Below are 22,198 nucleotides of genomic sequence, written 5' to 3'. Positions count from 1 at the left end.
CCAGGTACAAGTTCAGATAGCCGTCTTCTTTTGATGGCAGACCTGAGTATTGAGCCCACTTGGCAGTCACAGTCTCCACCACTCCCTATTGCTCCCACCTACTTCCCTCGGCTGTATTATTTGCCTGCCCATTTTGTTATTTGGGTTCAAAACCCCTGGTTTAGCATTGGTTTAATAGAATCTAGAGTGTTTGATGTCCGTTCTGACCCATTCTCTAGTACCTTGTTTGTTAATAAATATTAGAGGAGTGGGTGTTTGGCCTAGTGGCTAAGATGCCTGTTAGAACGCCCACGTCCCATGTTGCAATGTTGGAACGCCACATCTTTCCTCTGGGTGTGGTTCCTTGATTCAGCTCCTCACTCCAGCTTCCCGCTGGTGTGATCCTTGGGGGGCAGCAGTGATGGCTCAAGTAGTGGAGTTTCCCATCCACCTGGGAGATCTGGCTTGAGTCCCTGGCTCCTGGTTCTGGCCTGGCCCAACCTCTGCCATTGTAGGAATTTGGAGAGTAAAGCAGCAGATGCAAGCTCTTTGTCTCTTAAGTAATAACACTTTTTTTTTTTTAAATTAAAAAATTTATGTGAAGGAGAGAGGGACACACACACACACACAGGGAGGGAGAGAGAGAGAAAGAGAGAGTTATTTTCCATTTGCTAGTTCACTCACCAAATGCCCACAACACCTGGGGCTGGGCCAGGCTGAAGCCTGAAGTCTAGAGTTCCATCCGGATCTCTGTTGTGGGTGGCATGGACCCAAGTCCTTGAGCTAATATACTTGCTGCCTGCTAGGCTGTGTATTAGCAGGAAGTTGGAACTGGAAACAGAGCTCTGACTCGAACCCCAGGCACTCTGATATGGAATGTGTGAATCCCAAATAGTATCTAAACCACTGCATCAATTGTCCACCCCAATAAATAAATGTTTATATAAAATAATTTGGGGGCCCTCGCTGTGGTATAGTAGGTTAAGCCTCCCCCTGCAGTGCAGGCATCCCATATGGGCACCGGCTGCTCCACTTCCAACCCAGCTTCCTGCTGATGGCCTGGGAAAGTAGTGGAAGATGGCCCAGGTGCTTGGGCCCCTGCAGGCACTTGGGAGAAGCTCCTGGCTTCGGATCAGCCCACTTCCTGCTGGCCTGGCCATTGGGGCCATTTGGGGAGGGAAGCAGCGGATGGAAGCCCTTTTTCTCTGTTTCTCCCTCTCTGCCTGTAACTCTACCTCTCAAACAAATAAATAAATCTTAAAAATTTTTTTTAACAATCAAATGAATTCACTTAATGTTAAACAGCTTTTTTTTTTTTTTTTTTTTTTGACAGGCAGAGTGGACAGTGAGAGAGAGACAGAGAGAAAGGTCTTCCTTTTGCCGTTGGTTCACCCTCCAATGGCCGCCGCGGTAGCGCGCTGCGGCTGGCGCACCGCGCTGATCCGTTGGCAGGAGCCAGGTGCTTCTCCTGGTCTCCCATGGGGTGCAGGGCCCAAACACTTGGGCCATCCTCCACTGCACTCCCTGGCCACAGCAGAGAGCTGGCCTGGAAGAGGGGCAACCGGGACAGGATCGGTGCCCCGACCGGGACTAGAACCCGGTGTGCCGGCGCCGCAAGGCGGAGGATTAGCCTGTTGAGCCACGGCGCCGGCCTTAAACAGCTTTTTAGCGAGCCCCTCCAAAGGGGCAGTTAATAAGGCACAGTCTCTGATCTCTGAAAGTTCAGGCTCACAGGATATCGGGGCAGGGGCAGAGGGAGGAATCTGTATGGTGTAGCTCTGGCTATAGGCTGATTCTGAGGCGGGGTCAGAGTAGGAATTGGTAAGGGCTGGCTCTGGAAGTGTGAGGAGCTGGGGACCAGGAAGAGGGTTTCTGGCAGAAGCTATAGCAGATACACAGGCTTCGAGGTGGCTTAGGGTTTGGTGTGTTTGAGGAACTTTAGGAAGGTCAGTTTGAGGGGAGCTTAACGCAGGGGGAGAGCGGTAGTAGATGACGTTAGACGTGTATTTTTATATCAACAGGCTAACCCTTAAGCCAGGCAGCTGTTGGGCAAATCCGCGTTCCCGGTCTTCAAAGGGCTTGTTCAGAACAGGTCCCCCGTCTCTGGTGCCAAGGACAGGGTAGGGCACCCAGGAGGTTTCACTCAAGATTGCTGACAGCGTGCTGGAGAAGAGAACAGGAAGTGCAGGCTTTGTGGCAGGAGCTCGGGCGGCGCTCTCTTTTAGTGGGGTGTTCCTACTCAAGGCGCTGACCCCTCCCTCGAGAGCGAGATGCAGAGAGGAACCAGTCACAGGTTCAACCTGCAGAAATCTCAGGGGAAGGAGAGCTGAGCGGCAGGTAGCAAAATGCACTATGAGTCAGCCTGGGGCGGCCGTGACCGGAGGACCAGGAAGGCAGATAGCGGCCTTCGGCTCAGACTTAAGAAGGGATTGCAGAGAAATTCTACCTAGAGTGCACATTTCATTTTGCTTTCTGGCACCATTTCCTTTGAAAACACGCGCAGGCCCCAGTGGGCCTCGCCCCAAGGGCGGATCCTCACTTGGCTCCCCAACCGTCCGCAAAGAGGCAGGGCCTCCCAGGAGCGACTCCTGTCTGCAGTTCCCAGATGTGCCCACCAGGGGCCGCTGCGCACGGGCGACGAAGCGCGCGAGCTCCTCAGCCGATTGGTTGTGAGGCGCGGCGGGAGGGCGGAGTCAGGAAAAAGCACCGGGCGTGGGGGGGACGGGGGGCTGGGAGCTTCCCCCCGGAGCCGACCCGGTTGGGCCGTTGTTTGCCTCCGGAGGCTGTCGTTGTGCCGGGGGCCTCTGTCCAGGCCGGTTTTTTTTTTTTTTTTTTTCAGAGCAGCTCCGCGGCCAGGGGGATCAGAGCAGGGCAGGGCACCTGCTGTTGTCGCGGCCGCCGCAGGCCTGGGTTACCTGAGCAACTGCGTGTCAGGGGCCCGCCAGCCCGCGGGTGGGTGCGCGGGACACTCTGGGGGGCGAACGAGAGGCCCGGGCCTGATCCTTGGCGCAGGAGGGGCGTCCTGGCGAAGACCAGCGCGGGCTGGGGGCGCCCGGAGAGCCCGCCGGAGACGGGGGGCTCCGGACAGCCGTCCCCAACAGGTTATTCCGGGATAAGCCCGGGCTCTGGGGCGGGCCCGGGCTTCGCTGGGGGCCGGGCGGCGTGGGGCGGGCCCGCGGGAGAGCACGCCCCCGCCCGCCCCGCGCCGCCCGCCCGCCCCGCGCCGCCCGCCCGCCGGGAGCCGCTGTCCCGGGCCTGGCCCGTGCGCGTCCGCCTTCTGGACCACGGCACAGCCAGCAGCCTGGGCACCGCGCCGGACGCGTGCGCTGACCTCGGCCTAGGAGGCCTTAGGATCCTGGAGACGCTCGCGTCCGCGGGGGCCTGAGAGTCGCACGCCCTCCGCGAGCTTCTGCTCGCCGCTCCTCGGCGGGGCGAGGTCAGGTGCCCCCTTGTTCTCTTCCTCCCTTCTCTCCTCTCCCTCCCCCGACTCCTGTAACCGTGGGAGATCCCGCCCGCCCCCTCCTGCAGGGGTGTAGCAGGCTGCGGATCTGACAGCGGCCCCGCAGCCACCCTGCCCAAACTCTCCGGAAGCGGCCAGCGCTCAGGCCGTCGCAGCCTCCGCGGACCCACGGTTGTCCCCAAGACGCCGGCCCTTCTCTCCAAACTTGGAGCCCTTGACCTTTGGCTGCCGGAGGAGGCAGGCCCGCAGGTGGCCGGACAGCTGCGACGCCGCGAGGGCATCTTGCCTGGGGATCGGCTGCCCTCCCGGACTCCCAGACTCCCGGCTCTGCCTCTGGGATCCCAAGGTGTCTACATTAGGCGCATGTTGACTGAGACCTAGAGCCATGGATGTGTGCGCCCGTCTTGCCCTCTGGCTCCTCTGGGGGTTCCTCGTGCATCAGGGCCAGAGCCTCAGCCAGAGCCACAGCGAGAGAGCGGCAGGAGCCGGCTCGGGGGCCACTTCTGAGGAGTCCACTGCCGCAGGTAAGGCTGGCCTGACCACCGGGTGGCCTGAAGTGGGCGAGTTGAAATCTTGATTTGTGCATGTGAAACTGGTGGAGGATCTGCACATGACCCTGCCTGTTCCCAGCAGGCCGAGAAGTTGTTTATGTTCCGGAGTCTTGGCCAATGTCACTATCTCCCCTGCACAACTCCCCTCACTCCTTAAGATGTCTTTGGGGGCACTTTGACCTTTTAGGGCAGCAAGGCAAGCGAGGCCCCATCTCAGGACTACTTGTCTGGAAGAATGTCCTGGCCAGATGAAAAGACTTCTGCTGTTAGCGAGTTTCAGCCGCGTGCAGTCCACTTGGGTTAGGCAGGGAAAGTTAGGGCTGGCCACCTCTGTTGCCTGACAGCCTGGTGTTCAGGTGTGCCCTCTGTTCCTACAACCGTGGGAACCCTAGTCCCTCCCTCCCCTTAGGAATCTGTCTCTCGGCTGTGCCCATCTGAGATATCAAGGCAGTTCCTTAGATGGAATCCTATTTACCACTAGGGAATTAAATGGTCTGTTCTTGACATAGGCATGATATAATTCCTGGGACCACTTGTTGACCTATTTCTTCTGACTGATGATGTTAGGGATTCCATGTTATTTTTGATCTGTCCTGGTTTTTCCAGTGCTCTGGGGCGATCTTCTCAGGCAACAGTAGAAAGTTACACTTTTTAAAATCCTGTTGTTTTATGTAAGGCTTAGAAGGAGAGATCAGTTCTCTTTTCCCATTTCTCTCACCTTGGATCCTAATAATGATCTGGCCAAAGCTGTGGTCTGCAGGGGTGGGGGGAGTTTATAGCTGAGCTGTTTCTGAGGATAGGTAAAGTCAAAGAAGGGGAGGGCTCAGTGGGTTCCTGACGAGACAAGTAGGAAAAGGAAATACAGGTCAAGTATAAGTTCCTTGCCTGGCCTGGGTGTGATTCTACTTGCTCCAAGGGCTGGTTTCCAAATGAATTCAGAATGGTACCAGGGCTGTTGTTTTAAAGATAGGTTCTTTTAGCATATTAATCCTGTCTCTCTAAGGGTAGTCTCCTGAGCCCCTGAAGCCCAGTTCAAAGCTTGGTTCCCATGAATAGAAAGACTATTTGAATTGTGAAGTGTGCCTCAGGGGCATCTCTGCTGCTCCAGGGATAGTCTTATTGATAATTGATTTTTTTATTCTAAAATATGAGTAACATAAAATGAATATTTGGGGGCAACATGTTCTATATTTCAGACACAAGCCAAAGGCATGAGGTTTTAAATTTTAGGCCATCAGGATGTGTGTGTGTGTGTGTGTGTGTTTGCATGCACGCTTATACCTAAGATAAAAGGTATTCCAGCTTTTTTCAGGACCATCCTTGAGCTTAAGGAGACCAAGCTCCATCCAGCACACAAGTATTTCAATGCCTGGCTATGCTGATGAGGCCTCTCTTTTGGTCTTTTCCTCCTCTACTCATAAACAGGTTTCTGTTGTTACAGTGAATTCCGATAAGGCAAGTCTCACAGAGAAACAGACCCTGAGTACTGTGAATGGGTATGGTTTGGGAGAACTTGGGGGGTCCCAGTATTATTGTTCTGGCAGGTTGTCTCCTTGAGTCTGGGACTTTTTCTCTGACTCATACGGATTTGTTTTTGCAAAGAGGTGGCTGATAGACTGGCCTCTGCAAAAAGGCTTTGGAGAGAAACTTTCAGTGCAACCAGGAACTCGAGCAGCCTTTCCGGTACCTCTGTATCCCTAGGACTCAGGAGACGTTTCACTTCTTTTATTCTTAATGGTGTTACTTTTATAATGCGATTCAACATGGCTCGTCATTTGTATGTCTCCACAGTTTATATTGTACAACTACAGAGCTGTTTGTCCTGCGAAGGTGCACAATAGCTCCATTAGAAGGTAGTACAGGTGGTATTGTCCCTGCTTTTATGGTGAGGAAACCCGCTCCTGTGCTCAGCCTTCTGATGGCTGACTGCCGGCCGCCTTCCATCTTCGCAGGTCCCATTAAAGGAGGGCAGGTGGGGCCCACAGAACGCTGCTTTCCCTCCTGGTGATTAGGCAGGCCCGGCCGACTCTGGAGCTGAGAGCCAAGAGAACGGCTGCCTTTTTCCCCTCTGGAGTCTTTTGCAGGAGTGCAGAGGTTTTGACTTCTTCTCTTTCTCGTGTAAAGACCCATCTGTCTCTTTCTAGCGCATTAAAAGATTTGATTCGAAGCAAGATTTAATGAACATGTTTATGGCTTTCCCACGCACCTGCCGAACACGACTAAAAGCCTGACCTTGCAGTGAAGGCAGGTGCCGTGCTAGGAGGCTCTCTCCGTAGGCAGTGGAGAGGCCATTCCCCTCGCCTTTCGACTCTTTAATACCTGCACACTCAGCCATGCCAAGTTGCTTTCTTAGTAAAGATCTGTGCCATTGGAGGGCCTGCATTTCTGAAGCTGACCTGAAACTGATGCTTGGGGCCTCCCTTAGGTGCTAGGCTCCTTGCCTCCAGAAACTCAGAAAGCTTTCTGTAGAAAGTGTGAGGGACCTCCGTGGAGTCTGGAGTTGTGGCTGCCGGTGTTGGAGATATTGGGTCTGCAATCAGGAACTGTAGCTGAAGTAGTGCCTCCGAGGACAGACACGTAGTGTATAGAGTACAGACTGATTTTCAGTCAACCCCTGATGGAGTGGCAGGCTAGGGCCCTTCCTGACCACCCAGTTAGTTGCTGCTGCCTCCAGGGCTATAAATGGCCTGGCCATCTTGGTAGCTATGCTAATTTTAGCTGAGGGTGGCTCCCGGAACTGGGCTGGGGCCAAGAGCAGGTGGGTGGGGTTTGGCTGAAGCTAATACTGGGGACTGGGATGAGGGACACGCTAATCCTGGGGCAGCCAGGACAACATCTGCTCTGAGGCCTCAGTTTTCACAATCAACCTTAGCTAGGTTAATTGATTCAGCAAACCCTGAGTAGTGGTAGCTCATGTGCTATTTATTCAACAAGCATTTGAGTGCCTGCTCTGGGTCAGGTACTATGTATGCTTCCTGTGGAGATTAGAGAACTCCCTTAATGGAAGTTAAAGTCTCACTGGGGAGACAGAAAATAAGCAAACAAATATATTACCTTCTGGCAAGTGCCATGAAAGAAAACACAGACAAGGTGCTGTGACAGAGAATGAGAGGGGAACAGAGAGCTAGTTAAGGTTGTAACCTCATGTCTAATAGGGCAGATTAACACAGTAATACTAATTAATAGTAATAATAACAATGGGCTTTTAAAAAATTGTGGCTCTGAGGTATTTTATTATAAAAAATTGGTGCTGATATACACATGCTAACATGAACAGAAAATTCATGTGTTGGGTCTGGAATCATGGTGCAGCAGGTTAAGCTCTTGCCTGTGATGCCAGCATCCTCTATGGGTACAGATTGAGCACTGGTTTGAGTCCTGGCTGTTCCACTTCTGATCCAGCTCTCTGCTAATGTGCCTGGGAAAGCAGGAGAGAATGGTCCAAATGTTTGGGCCCCTGCATCCACGTGGGAGACCCTGAAGAGCTCCTGGCTTCCAACTTCAACTTGGCTCTGCTCCGGCTGTTGGCAGCCATTTGGGGAGTGAACCAACGAATGGAAGATCTCTCTCTTGCTCTGCCTCTGTCTCTCCCTCTCTCTGTAACTCTTTCAGATAAAAATAAATAAATCCTTTAAAAATTCTTTTTTTAGCTTGACCTTCTAGTAAATCTTTAGCTTCATTGATTTTGACTGCTATATAAGGAGATCCTCCTTTGGGTGATTTAAGAGCATCATTCGTAGTTGCATATCTCTTATTTCTCCTTTATTGGCAGTAGGGCTTACACTTAGTATTAATGCTACTTCTCATTTTGTCACTTTATGTTCAAATTCACTTCTATAATAGCCATCACTGAAGGCAGGTTTAGGTAGATTTGAAAAACTTGTTTTACTTGAGGCTCCATGTGCTTTGTGGCTTGCAACACATAACAGCCTGCAAATCCTGCAGTAGCAATGGTCAGTCCAACTGCTGCCACTGCATTGGCTTGGGCTCAGCTCCCTTGCCTTTACCCAGAATGTGGTACATCCCAGTCCAGAGGCCGGGGATAGGGACAGGACACCTTTACCGGAAAGTGAAGAGCTACCAAATAGCTCAAGTGCTGGTGCCCTGTGGCAACAATTAGTGTATACTATATGGCAGGAACTATTCTAACCATTTTGTTTCATTTAATTCTTAAAACCTTCTTGTGTAGTAGGTATTATTATCACCCTTATAGGCAGGGAAATTAAGTCACAGAGATGTTAACAACTTGCCTGAAATTACACAGATAGTAAGGAGAGCCAGTGTTTGGATTAAGGCAGTCTAATTCTTCTACCTCAGCCACTAAACTGTATACGCCTTCCAGATTCTGTGATAGATGCTGAAATAGAGGTATTACATATACATACAAAAAGCTGTGGGAAGCCCAGGGGAGCAAGTGACTAACCCAGCTGCCTGGGAGAGCTGGGGGAGGCTTTACAGTTTCCTCCATACATTATCTCAGATCTTGGGGAGATGAGAAGTGGCTGCCTAATTCAAAAGTGAAGAAATGGAAATAGTAGTTAGCCCAACCTACTTATTTTTACAGACAAAGAAACTTATTTTTATACTAGAGAGGCGTTAAATAGAGGTTTCACAGTAGGTTATTGGTAAAACTAGACAAGACCATTTGAGTAAGGGACCCTGACTTAATCAGTTACTCAATTTACAAGACAGAATAATGAATGTTTACTACTTGCTTTGCACCATGAAGGGGATTTAAGACTACTAAAGAAGTCTAAGTCTAGTAGGACCATATTCATGGAGACTTCAGAAAGTTTGTGGAAAATGTGAAAAAAACTGTACATGGATTTCAAACCTTTTTTTTTTTTTTTTTTTTTTGCACATGGAGGGCTTTTGGCCTGGATGTTAAGATACCAGTTAGGATGCCTGGGTTCCACATCCTGGGTTGGTATCTGGCCTAGCTGTTGACTGCAACTTCCTGCTAATGTGGACTCTGGGAGGTAGTGGTAATGGCTCAAGTAATTGGGTTCTTGTCACCCATGTGGGAGATCTGGATTGAATTCCTGGCTCCTAGCTTTGTCTCTGGCTCAGTTCCAGCTGTTTAAGCATTTGGGAGTGAGCTAGTGGAAGGAAGATCTCTATTTGTCAGTGTGCATGTCTCTCTGCCTCTCAAATAAGTTAAAAAAAAATTTTTTTTGCACAAAAACAAATTTGTCTTTTAATTCTGTTTTCCACAAACTTCTCGAAGTTCTCTCATATTTTTAGGGAATGTTAATTACAATATAGTGCATAAGTCTAGTTGATGTGAAAAATCAGGCAGTATAGATTCTGTAACCTAAGAGTGATCTGTGTGGCTGGCATTATGGTGTAGTGGGTTAAGCCACTACCTGTGACGTCTGGGTGCTGATTTGAGTCCTGGCTGCTCTACTTCCAGTCCAGGTCCTGATTAAGGCCCTGGGAAAAGCAGCAGAAGATGGCCCAAATGTTTGAGCCCCTGTCACCCATGTGGGAGACCTGGAAGAAGCCCCTGGCTCCTGGCTTCAGCCTAGCCCATACCCAGCCATTGCAGCCACCTGGGGAGTGAACCAGTGATGGAAGATTCTCTTTCTGTCTCTCTGTCTTTTCCTTTCCCTGTGTAACTCTGACTTCCAAATAAATCAGTTTTTTTAAAATAATTTATTATTATTATTTTTTTATTTAAAGAGTGATCTGTGTGTGTTGGAGTAAGCCAAGGTAGCTGGGATGGGCTTCCTGGAAAGAAGTTGCATTGAGGCAGAAGAGAATCAGAATCTGAGGGAGACTGGAGAAAAGGGAGCATTATGGGTATCAGGTTACTAGTGTGAGCATCTGAGGTCTCACTCTTGACTGGATGTTAAGTAGGCAAGATGCTTCACTATTGGCCAGGCGCCTCACATCAGCATCTGTAAAAGGAAGCTTGCAATCATGTATGATGTAGCAGTGGTTTTAATAATCACTATAATTTTGAAGTCATGCTAAATATAAATAATATTTTGAGATATCTATAACAGTGTAATTGGAGCTGGCGCTGTGGTATAGCAGGTAATCTGTGGCACTGGCACCTCATATGGGCACTGGTTCAAGTACCGGCTGCTCCTCTTCTGATCCAGCTCTCTGCTATGGTCTGGGAAAGCAGTAGAAGATGGCCTGAGTGGTTGGGCCCCTGCACCCACATTGGAGACCCAGAAGAAGCTACTGGCTCCTGGCTTCAGATTGGCTCAGCTCTGACCATTGTGACCATTTGAGGAGTGAGCCAGCGGATGGAAGACCTTTCTCTCTGTCTCAGTCTCTCTCTGTCTGTAGCTCTACCTCTTAAATAAATAAATAAATAAATAAATCATTAAAAAACCATTGTAATTGATATAAAAGTATGATTTCTGTTGGTGACAAAATCACAAGTACTGCTACTACTTTTGTGGTTGGTTGTCTACATATATAATTGAAAGAGTTGCTAACTTTCAGCAAGAGAATATTGAAAATGAAAGTATAACTTTTTTTCTATCTAAATTCACAGGCTATTTGAAGTCTACCCAGAGGCCTCATAGGTATGGGGGGGGGGGGGGCTTCATAAACACTCCTGTTCTTTGGCAAAGAAGGGAGGCATTCTTATTCAGGAAAGTGAATAAGAAGACCCAAAAGGGTCTCCAAGGGGCCCTTTTGGTTTCCTGCTGTGTGGCTTTTGCGATACATCTCTGAGTGAGCTTGCTGTGGTACATTTTCCTCTGTGGGAAATGATCTTCAGGAAACCCAGTAGCTCTGGCTGTCAGGCTTTTAGGGAGAGAAAAAGATACCAAACTGGGCCTTCACCAGGGCTTTGCTGATAAAAAAATAATCATGAAATAGGAAGATATACAACGAAGTATAAAGAATAATGCATTGACTTCCCATGCACCCCAACACAATTTAAGAAGTAAAATAATAACAATACAGGGCTTTCTTTATTACCTCCAGGACACTTTGTGTAAGTTTCTAGTGGAACACATATACATTGTATCAATGTTTGTTCTCTCACAAATGTAAGATCTTTGCAGAGGGAGGGAGGAGAGGGTGTCCTTTATCTGTTTTTGTTGTGCCCAGCCTAACTTCTGTTAAAGATTTTTGGAAGAGCTGGAATCAGGGCCTCCTTGAATGGGTTCTGTTTTCTCTCTTCCTTTCAATCTGTCCCCTATGTCTTGGTTCCCATTCCAGGCCTTCCCTCAGTCCTTGAAAGTGTTGCTGCTCACCAAGGACCCTTTTATTATTGTTTCGTCTAAGTTCAGATCTCTTTATCCTTTTTAATTCTCTTATTTTTTTCCTTACTTTGCCCATTTACAAAAGATAAAAAATTTATAGCTGAGAATTTTCTGCTCTAGGTCACATAGCTAAAAATTGGCAGAGTAAGAACTATAACTTTGGGGGTCTGTGTACTAAGTCCACGCTATTTCTATACCTGTAGATGTGTCCCAAAGAGAGAGAACATGTCATTGATCTGGCACTATGGCCTTAGTGGTCTGACCATAGCTGTGTTAACAAAGGTATTTGAATAGTCTGGTCACCCATAACAAAGTTGTGGTACTCTGGAGCTTAATAGGGGTTATGGTGTTAACACCATATGCACTATCGGAGTTGCCTGTTTATGTGCCTCCCTTCCTTATTGTGTGTACCATAAACCCTACTGGATTAGGACGGCAAATACTCAACTCTTTACTCCAGCTCCTAGCACAAGGCTGCGCATGTAGTAGCCTTCATATGCTTTACAGTTTTTAAACCTGAAATGAAGAGGATTTATTATCTGGTTCTAATTGTACTGTAGTTTGCTGGGTACCTGACTGATTTTTTTTTTTTTTTTTTTTTTTTATCGACAGAGTTAGACAGTGAGAGAGAGAGAGAGACAGAGAGAAAGGTCTTCCTTCCATTGGTTCACCCCCCAAATGGCCACCATGGCCAGAGCTATGCCGATCTGAAGCCAGGAGCCAGGTGCTTCCTCCCGGTCTCCCATGTGGGTGCAGGCGCCCGAGCACTTGGGCCATCCTCCACTGTACTCCCAGCCGGCCCACAGCAGAGAGCTGGACTGAAAGAGGAGCAACCAGGACCAGAACCCAGCGCCCATATGGGATGCCGGTTTTGCAGGCGGAGGATTAACCAAGTGAGCCACGGTGCTGGCCCCTGAAAAAATTTTTTTTTAAAGATTTATTTATTTATTTGAAAGGCAGAGGTAGAGAGAGAGAGAGAGAGAGAGAGAGAGAGGTCTTCCATCCGTTCACTCTGGCCAGAGCTGGGCCAATCTGAAGCCAGGAGCTAGGAGCTTCTTCTGGGTCTCCCATGTGGGTGCAGGGGTTTGAGCACTCAAGGCATCTTCCACTGCTTTTCCAGGGAGTGGATTGGAAGTAGAGCAGCCTGGACTTGAACCAGCGCCCACATGGGATTCCAGCACTGCAGACTGTGGCTTTATCCAGGCACCATGGTGCTGGCCCCCATGAATGTTAAAAGTTTTTTTTTTTTTTTTTTTTTCCCCCTTTGGAAAGCTTTAGGTAAAGTTAAAGAAATAAGCTTCAGGGTGGGCATTGTGGTATAGTGGATAAAGCCATTGCCTGGAATGCTATCATCCCATATGGGTGCTGGTTTGTGTCCTGGCTTTTCTACTTCTGATCCAGCCTCCTGCTAATGGCCCAAGTGCCTGGGCCCCTGCTACTCATGTGGGAGACCTGGAAGAAGCTCCTATTTCCTGGCTTCGGCCTGGCTCAGCCTTAGTAATTGTGGCCATTTGGGGAGTGAGCCAGTGGATAGAAGATTGATCTCTCTCTCTCTCTCTCTCTCTCTCTCTCTCTCTCTCCCTCTCCCTCCCTCCCTCTCTTTCTGTAGCTGACTTTCAAATAAATAAATGAATCTTTAAAAAAATAAAGAAGAAAGAAGCTTCACTTAGAAGCACTTTTTTAGAATTTCTTAGTTTTTTTTAAAGATTTATTTATTTGAGTGGTAGAGTCATAGAGAGAGGGAGAGACAGAGAGAAAGGTCTTTCATCTGCTGGTTTATGCCCTGGGAAAGCAGTGGAGTATGGCTCAAGTCCTTGGGCCCCTGCTCCCATGTGGGAGGCCCGGAGGAAGCTCCCGGCTCCTGGCTTTGGATTGGCTCAGCTCTGGCTATTGTGGTCATTTGGGGAGTGAACCAGTGGATGGAGGAGCTCTCTCTCTCTCTGGCTCTGCCTCTTTCTGTAACTGTCTTTCAAATAAATAAAATAAATCTTTGGAAAAAAAAAAAAAAAACAAAAAGAAGTGGAGCAGCCAAGACTGAAACTATTGCCCGTATGGGATTCTGGCATTGTAGGTGGTGGCTTAGCCTGCTATGCCACAGTGCTGGCCCCACAGAGGAGGTCTAGAATTCTAGCTCCTTTCCTTACTAGTGTGAATCTAGTGGAGGGTAGGTCACCTCATCTCTTTTAGCCTTACTTTTTTTCATTTGTAGAAATGCAATAGTCTTAATGAATGGCTCTATGATGAGGATAAAATGAGATAACAGATGAAAAGGGCTTTATGAACTGTAAAATGCTGTATAATTAGGAGTAATTGAGTCCTCTTAGACTTTGATTTTTTTTTTAAGATTTATTTATTTATTTGAAAGTCAGAGTTACATAGAGAAGGAGAAGCAGAGAGAGAGGTCTTTCATCTACTGGTTCACTCCCCAGATGGCCACAATGGCCGGAGCTGTGCCAATCTGAAGCCAGGAGCCAGGAGCTTCTTCTGGGTCTCCCACATGGGTGCAGGGGTCCAAGCTCTTGGGGCATCTTCTACTGCTTTCCTAGGGCATAGCAGAGAGCTGGATTTGAAGTGGAGCAGCCAGGATTCGAACTGGCACCCATATTGTATGCCTGCACTGCAAACGACAGCTTTACCCACTGCACCACAGCACTGGCCCCTAGACTTTGATTTTGCTGTAGTTCCATTGCCTTATTTCAGCTATACCCCCATCCAACATGTACAGACTAGATGTGGCCTAGTCTAAGCCTACTAGGGGGAGGATTACTATAGGCCATGGGGAAACTATTAATAAAGAATGGATGCTGGGGCCGGCGCCATGGCTCACTTGGTTAATCCTCTGCCTGTGGCACCAGCATCCCATATGGGCGCCGGGTTCTAGTCCCAGTTGCTCCTCTTCCAGTTCAGCTCTCTGCTGTGGCCCGGGAGGGCAGTGGAGGATGGCTCAAGTGCTTGGGCTCCTGCACCTGCATGGGAGACCAAGAAGAAGCACCTGGCTCCTGGCTTTGGATAGGTGTAGCTCTGGCCGTGGCGGCCATTTGGGGAGTGAACTAATGAAAGGAAGACCTTTCTCTCTGTCTCTCTCTCTCTGTCTGTCTATAACTCTACCTGTCAAATTAAAAAAAAAAAAAAAAAAAGAATGGATGCTGGTATTTGATCTTATTTCCAACACATGCTCCCTTCCTTTTTTCTGGGTATAACCACTTCTCTAGACACACCTGCAGTCTTGAAATGGTTGAGCAGATGGGCCTGGCCCCCATCTATATTGGTTATTTATTAGTGCATAACAAATTATGCCCAAACTTAATTAACTCAGCAAGCAGTTATTATCTCTCAGTTTCTGTGGGTCAGGAATCTGGGTGCAGCTTAGCATAGTACATCAGGCTCAAGGTCTCTTGTAAGGTTGCAGTCAAGCAGTTGACTGGGACTGAAGGTTCAATGGGGGAGATTATTTGCTTTCTGGCTAATTTACATGACTGTTGGCAGGCTTTGGTCCCATGCCACATGGGCCTCTCTGGTGTGCTGCCTCATGACATGACAGCTGGCTTCTGCCAGAACAAGTGACCCAAGAAAAAGTGCCCATGATGGGCAACAGTCTTTCATCATCTGATCTTGGAGTTAATATGACATCACTCCTTCCATATTCTCTGTTAGAAGCAAGTCAGTAAGTCCAGTCTGTACTCAAGGTGAGGGGATTACACAATGGTGTGGGTACCAGGAGGGCAAGGATCATTGGGGGCCATCTTAAAGGATGCCTCTGACTTCACTCTGGTGTTCTTGGGGACACTGGCTTCCAGGTGCTGTGGTCTTTTAGCTTTCCCTTGATGTCCTTTGTTTACCTCTTAGAGTCTTTTGTGGTCTTTTTATATCCTTTTGGTGTGTGCCTTGTGATGCATACCTGATTTCATTGTTTTGAACTGGCCCATCTTTCTCTGCTCTTCAGGCCCAATAACAAACGAACTTTTTTTTTTTTTTTTTAAAGATTTATTTATTTGAGAGGTAGAATTACAGACAGAGAGAGGGAGAGACAGAAAAGTCTTCCATCTGCTGGTTCACTCCTCAGATGGCTGCAAAGGCTGGGAGCCAGGAGCTTTTTTCGGGTCTCCCACGTGGGTGCTGGGGCCCAAGGACTTGGGCCATCTTCTACTGCTTTCCCAGACCAGAGCAGAGAACTGGACTGGAAGTGGAGCAGCTGGGACTTGCCAGCCCTCATATGAGATGCTGGCACTAGATTTACCTGCTATGCCACAGTGCCGACCCCAACACAAGCTAACTTTTTATTCTTGAATTCAGTACTGCCTCCCAACTCCTTGTTTGATATCTTTGATTCTGGAGCCTATTGTACAGGCACTTGGAGCCTTTACTACTCCAAGTTCTGAGAATAGCTTTAAACTAGGATTCACACATTTATAGAGGAAACTTATTGTGACTTTTTTTGGCCATTGTTATAAGGTGCTAGGACTTAGCATTCTAGCATGTTAAGCTATTGTATGAGAAGAACAAACTTGCCCAAGGCTTTGCTCAGCTATGGCTAGAATCCAGTTTTCTTTGATTCTAATTCTCATGTTGTTCCCACTCTGTTGTGTAGGCTTTCTATCTCATGAAGCTACTATGGGTATTTAGGAGGGCTGGAACCTATACAGAGGAGAACAATATTAATATTAATATTAATATTATTACAATATTATATTATGTTCACTGAAACTAGGTAGGACAGAATTAGGCATATACAAAGTCAGTGTCAAGTGCTGCTTCTGAGGACCCACCTAGCTAGAGAGCTTTTATAAAAGGCACAGAAAAAGAAGCCTCGTGATACCTGTTGCATATGGTGACAAATATCTGCATTTTTTTAATACTCTCAGCAATATCAGATAAGAGCAATGAGAGATCTCTGTTGAGTTGTGCACAGTAGGTTTCCAAAGGTTGGATCAGAGTCTTGTGCTGTATGTCTACTCACCAGTTGGCTCAGCTGGGTTGCATTAAAGAGTTGGGGCCTCCACAGGCAGAGTAAATGTATCTAAAGCCTTGTGGGGTTACTCATGGCCACCTGGAAAGTGGCAAGAGGAAACATTCTGGCACTGAGAATTTAACAGCACCTTGCTTCTGTTGGCACATCTTGCTAGGGCAGATAAGACTTGAATAGAGCTGGCTATGGCCCTGTCATGTTTATTAGAGTGCAGTAGATTTTTTTTTTTTTTTTTGTACGAAAGGCCATGCAAGGAAAAACCTGAAATGATCCAGTAACACTATACCTTTGCTTTGTACTGGGGAGCTTTGAATAGAGAAGGTATAAGACCTAAAATCTTTCTGTGGGTGGTGGTTTTTTCCCCTGCCCAGGGTCCTAGGCCCAGACCACTTTGTTCAATTCATCTCTATTTCCCTCCCTGTGTACTTGGCACAGCCAGGCCTTTTTTTTATTATTTTATTTTTATTTTTAGGATTTATTTATTTGAAAAAAATCAGAGTTACAGAAAGAGATGGAGAGACAGGGCAAAGTGGAGAGATAGGTGACTTCCATCCACTGATTCACTCCTCAGATAGCCGCAATGGCCAGGACTGAGCCAGGCTGAAGCCAGGAGCCAGGAGCCTTATCCAGGTCTCCCACATGGGTGGCAGGTCCTAAGCACTTGGGCCATCTTCTGTTGCTTTTCCCAGGTGCATTAGCAGGGTGCTGGACTGGAAATGGAGCACATGGGACATGAACTAGTGCCCATATGGCATGCAGGCATTGCAGATGGTGACTTTACCCAACATGCCACAATGCTGGCCCCTGTTCTTGTCTTTAGAACACACCATTATTTATACTGCTTCTCTTTTGCTCTGAGTTATTTACTTTCCTCACAGAATGCCGTTTGCTGTCCTGCTTTATTCCTACTTGATCTCCCAATCGTTTATGAGGTCTTCCCTAATGCTAGCCACAAGCTACTTCTCAGTTCTGACCAAACTCTGGTAGCACTTACTATCTGCAATACTCTCTGTGTACTTCACACCCTACTTAATGCCTCTTAGAGTGAGAGGCAGCTTGATAGCGTATCAAGAGCACTGGGCACTGGCTTGAGTCCTTGCAGATCAAGTGACTCAACTGCAGTTCTTTCACTTGGAAAATAAAGTGAATGTATATGAAAGTGCTGTATAGATTTTAAAGCCTTTTTCCCCCTGGTTTTATTCTTGTTTTCCTTCAAAGTTTCCTCTCTTGAGGCAAGAGCCATGTCTGATTTGTACTGTCCTCAGTATCTGTCCCTGTGCTGTTCAGAAAGCATGTGCCCAATAGATACTGGCTGAATAAGTGAATGAATAGCAATGAATTGATCCTTGGATTGAGTGGGTAGGGGAGGAAGGTGCCAAGTAGGTTAACATCAGTCCCTATGAAAAGCTTAGACCATAGTGCCTTATTATTAAGAGTAAGTGTTCATGTGGTGGGTTTTCTCAGTTTTGTGGGCATAATTTTTCTACCTGACATGGTAATAGTATCTCATACTTATTTATTGAGAATGTATTTTTTTTTTAAAGATTTATTTATTTATTTGAAAGTCAGAGTTATACAGAGAGAGAAGAGGCAGGGGGAGAGAGGTCTTCCATCCAATGGTTCACTCCCCAATTGGCCGCAACGGCTGGAGCTGCACCAATCTGAAGCCAGGAGCCAGGAGCCAGGAGCCAGCAGCTTCTTCCAGGTCTCCCACGCGGGTGCAGGGGCCCAAGGACTTGGGCCATCTTCTACTGCTTTCCCAGGCCATAGTAGAGAGCTGGATTGGAAGTGGAGCAGCCGGGTTTCAAACCGGTGCCCATAATGAATGCCAGCGCTTCAGGCCAGGGCATTAACCTGCTGCTCCACAGCATGGGCCTTGAGAATGTATTTTTTAATTTTTAATTTATTTTATTTTTCTTATTTATTTGACAGGTAGAATCAGAGAGAGAGAGAGAGAGAGAGAGAGAGAGAGAGAAATTGCTTCACCCCCAATATGGCCACTATGGCCAGAGCTATGCCGATCTGAAGCCAGGAGCCAGGTGCTTCCTCCCGGTCTCCCATGTGGGTGCAGGGGCTCAAGCACCTGGGCCATCCTCCACTGCCCTCCCGGGCCATAGTAGAGGGCTGGACTGGAAGAGGAGCAACTGGGACTAGAACCGGTGCCCATATGGGATGCTGGCATCACAGGTGGAAGCTTAACCTACTATGCCAAAATGCCAGTCCCTATTGAGAACCTATTAAAATCATACTCAGTGACTTATATCAATCACACTGGGGGATGGTTTGGCCATTGTCTCTGGCTTTAGGTTTTTGTTTGCTGTTGCCATGGCTACCTTGAGCAGATGGCTGCAGTAGGAGTGGGGTAACTCTGTGCTCTTGCAGAGGTAGAGACCTGTGGGCAAGGTTTTCTTGGGTTCTTCTGCTCCCTGTCTTTGGGTCCATGGCCCACATATGTTTACTTCGTGCCAAACTTGAGGCAGCTGAATGAACAGAATGAATGTTAAATGCTTTTGTTAGCCTGCCTTGAGGGATCGAGTAGGGAACTGTTTGGCTTGTTGTACAGCAGGGAAGTGGGATAACCCTGTGAAGACTGCTGACTTTGAAAATGTTATCTCTGATGTGGAGAACTCTCTGGACCTCAAAGAACTCCAGTCTGAGTAGACATCACACCAGTTTTCTTCAAGGCGCTTGACAGGGGCCTCCTGGAAGAAATCGTTGGAGACAAAAGGTGTACGAGACTTAACTATGCTGTCTGTGTCAGGGCAGCTAGGGCAAACCTGTCCCTTTCCTGTTGGTCATATTTATAGAGAGCCGCTGCTTTGTGTTGAGCTCTGGCTCAATGACTACTGGCTGGCAGGCAGGCAGGCTTCCAAGTCTCAGGTGCCTCTGATTTTCTCAGTGTGATTCAGTAGCTCTGTTCCTGTTTGGCCTCTCTAGGTTATCTCGGGCCTCTCAGGAAGCTCTCAGAGCTCTCATCAGCACGGTGTGTGCTGAAACAAATGTGTCTCTTTCCCAGAGTCTACTTCTGAAGCGTAGTGGCCAGGGGAGACGCAGTGCCCTTCAAGTTTAATATATACACACGAGTTAGAAAACAGTGTATGCTTTGTGTTTGTATGTTGCTGAGTAGGCAAATTTGTTTCAATAAACTTTTGCTGGCAAGAGGAAAGGTTAATTGAACTTGTACTTCATATCTCTGAAGAGATAAATATGTAATTAAGGCAACTCAAATAACTTCAATGATAAGAATTATAATGATAGCTACTATTTATTGAGTACCTAGGCAGGTGCTTTACATCTGTACAATGCTTGAGGGAAGGTATTGTTTTCATTTTAGATGAGGAGTCTTTTTTTTTTTTTTTTAAGATTTATTTATTTGAAAGTCTAGAAGTTACAGAAAGAGAGGGAGACACACACACACAGATATCTTCCATCTACTAGTTCACTTCCCAAATAACCACAATGGCTAGGGCTGGGCTGGGCCAAAGCTTGGAGCTTCTTCTGAATCTCCCACATAGGTGCAGGGGCCCAAGCACTTGGGCCATCTTCTGTTGTTTTTCCAGGCCATAGCAGAGAGCTGGATTGGAAGTGCAGCAGCCAGGACTTGAACAGGTGCCCATATGGCATGCAGATGCTGGCTTAACCCACTATACCACAACACTGGAGGAAAACTTTGAACTCTGAGAATTTAAGGTAATTTTCTCAAGATGACTGATCCTGGATTTGAATTTAGCTTTATCTTACCCCAAGATCAAAACTGCTTCTATTTTTGTTAAATAACTTCTAGGGAGGAAGAGAAAGAGCTATTTGAACTTAGGTAGAGATATAAAATTTTTTTTTAAAGATTTGTTTATTTGAAAGCCAGAGTTACAGAGAAGGAGAGCCAGAGCCAGAGCCAGAGCCAGAGCCAGAGCGAGACAGGGAGGGGGAGAGAGAGAGAGAGAGAGAGAGAGAGAGAGATGGATCTTCTATCTGCTGGTTCACTCCCCAAATGGCCACAAGGCACAAGGTCTAGGGCTGGGCCAGGCTGAAGCAGGAGTTTCTTCCGGGTCTCCACATGAGTGCTAGGGCCCAAGTACTTGGGCTATCTTCTATTGCTTTCCCAGGCACATTAGCAGAGAAATGGGTTGGAAGTGGAGCAGTTGAGATACAAACCGGTGCCTTAGGGCATGCTGATGCTGAAGACAGAGGCTTAACCTCCTGTGCCACAGCAGTGGCCCCAAGATATGCATTTTGATAACAGTTTTTCAGTTTATAGGACTGTTAGTTGGATTTGTGTATTCTGTCACCTAAATAGCCTGAAAGAAACTACAATAAGGATTTGAGGAGTGGCAAGGAAGTAAAGAGGGCTGTATTTCACTTAGGAATTTGAGTGGGTTGCACTGTGCTAGCTGCAGAGTGGTGTATATTCAGTTTGTATCTCCCAAAAATAGCATCCTGGGTGAGTTGTTCTTTATATAAGCCTTAAGACAAGGGCTGTACCTATGTAGAGTTCTTCATCTCTTTAATCAGCATCTAACATATTTGTTACAGATTATAGAACAATCCCTCCTTGGGTGAAAGTTAAGATATATACCTATGTATATAGTAGCTCCTATCTATTGAGTATCTGTTCTGTATCAGAATGGGGCTAGTTACTTTCCTACATGTGATATTATTATTATTTTAAAGATTTATTTATTTACTTGAAAGTCAGAGTTACACAGAGAGAGAGGCAGAGAGAGAGAGAGAGAGAGGTCTTCCATCCACTGGTTCACTCCCTAGTTGGCTGCAATGGCCGGAGCTGCGCCAATCTGAAGCCAGGATCCAGGAGCTTTTTCTGGGTCTCTCACGCAGGCACAGGGGCCCAAGGACTTGGCCATCTTCTACTGATTTCCCAGGCCATAGCTGAGAGCTGAATTGGAAGTGGAACAGCTAGGACTTGAATTGGTGCCCACACAGGATGCTGGCACCGCAGTTAGCAGCTTTACCTACTGCGCCACAGCGCCAGCCCTACATTATATTATTTTAATAAAGATTTATTTATTTATTTGAAAGTCAGAGTGACACAGAGAAAGGAAGAGAGAGAGAGCGAGAGAGAGAGACCAATTTTCCGTCTGCTGGTTCTCTCCTTAAATGGCTGCTATGGCTGGGGCTGGACCAGGCTGAAAGCAGGAGTCAGGAGCTCCTTCCGGATCTCTTACAGGGTTGTAGAGGCCCAAGCAATTGGGCTCTCTTCCACTGCTCTCCCAGTCACACTAGCAGGGAGCTGGATTGGAAGTGGAGCAGCCGGGACTTGAACCAGTGTCCATATGGCACACTTGTCTCACAGGCGGTGGCTTTACCCTCTGTGCCACAACGTTAACCGCATACATGATATTATTTCATCCTTGGAATGGTTCTTCTACTTTATAAATTTTCCTGGGGCTGGCTTTGTTGTGTAGTGGGTAAAGCTGATGCCTGTGATGCCAACATCGCATGTGGGTGCCAGTTCGAGTCCTGCCTGCTCCACTTCTGATCCAGCTCTCTGCTAATACCCTGGGAAAAGCAGCGGAAGGTGGGCCAAGTGCGTGGGCCCCTGCCACCCATGTGGGAGACCTGGAAGAAGCTTTTGACTCCTGGCTTTAGCCTGGCCCAGCCCCAGCTGTTGCAGCCATTTGGGGAGTGAAGCAGCAGATGGAAGACCTCTCTCTGTCTTTCTCCTTCTCCCTTTGTAACTCTGACTTCCAAATAAATAAATAAATCTTGTAGTTTTTTTTTTTCATGTGTGTTTGTATATCATTTTCAAGCACTATCTCATTTGAGAAATATATTTTGTTTGTTTGAAAGGCAAGGAAACAAAGAGAGAAACAGGAAGATACAGAGAGATCTCTTCTCTATTGGTTCACTCCCCAAATGCTCACAATTACTGGGGCTAGGCAAGATCAAAGCCAGGGGCCTGAAAATCAGCCTATGTCTTTCACATAGTAACAAGCACTCAGCTACTCAAGTTATCATCTGCTGCTCTAGGGTGCACATAGCAGGAAGCTGAAATCAG

General features: G+C 47.5%; 1 protein-coding gene and 1 pseudogene across 5 annotated transcripts in view; one reads left to right on the top strand and one right to left on the bottom strand.

Annotated features, from left to right (window-relative positions):
- The first annotated feature begins 3,251 nt into the window (after positions 1 to 3,251).
- STIM1 (stromal interaction molecule 1) overlaps positions 3,252 to 22,198 on the top strand; it is a 225,412-nt gene continuing 206,465 nt past the window's right edge. For 2 of the 5 annotated variants that reach the window (XM_062196608.1, XM_062196606.1), the window contains exon 1: positions 3,255 to 3,963. In XM_062196608.1, the coding sequence (XP_062052592.1) occupies positions 3,829 to 3,963 (135 nt within the window). In that variant the 5' untranslated portion in view covers positions 3,255 to 3,828. Of the gene's footprint in view, positions 3,964 to 22,198 lie in introns of all 5 variants that reach the window. The other 3 variants (XM_062196609.1, XM_062196607.1, XM_062196610.1) reach the window with 2 other exon arrangements.
- LOC133764855 (mitochondrial import inner membrane translocase subunit TIM14-like) lies at positions 7,636 to 8,462 on the bottom strand (annotated as a pseudogene).

Source organism: Lepus europaeus, chromosome 7 (genome assembly GCF_033115175.1).
Source record: "Lepus europaeus isolate LE1 chromosome 7, mLepTim1.pri, whole genome shotgun sequence".
In the NCBI taxonomy this organism is placed as follows: domain Eukaryota; kingdom Metazoa; phylum Chordata; class Mammalia; order Lagomorpha; family Leporidae; genus Lepus; species Lepus europaeus.
Note: the sequence above shows the minus strand (reverse complement) of the source record. Positions and strands in the feature narration are given on the sequence as shown.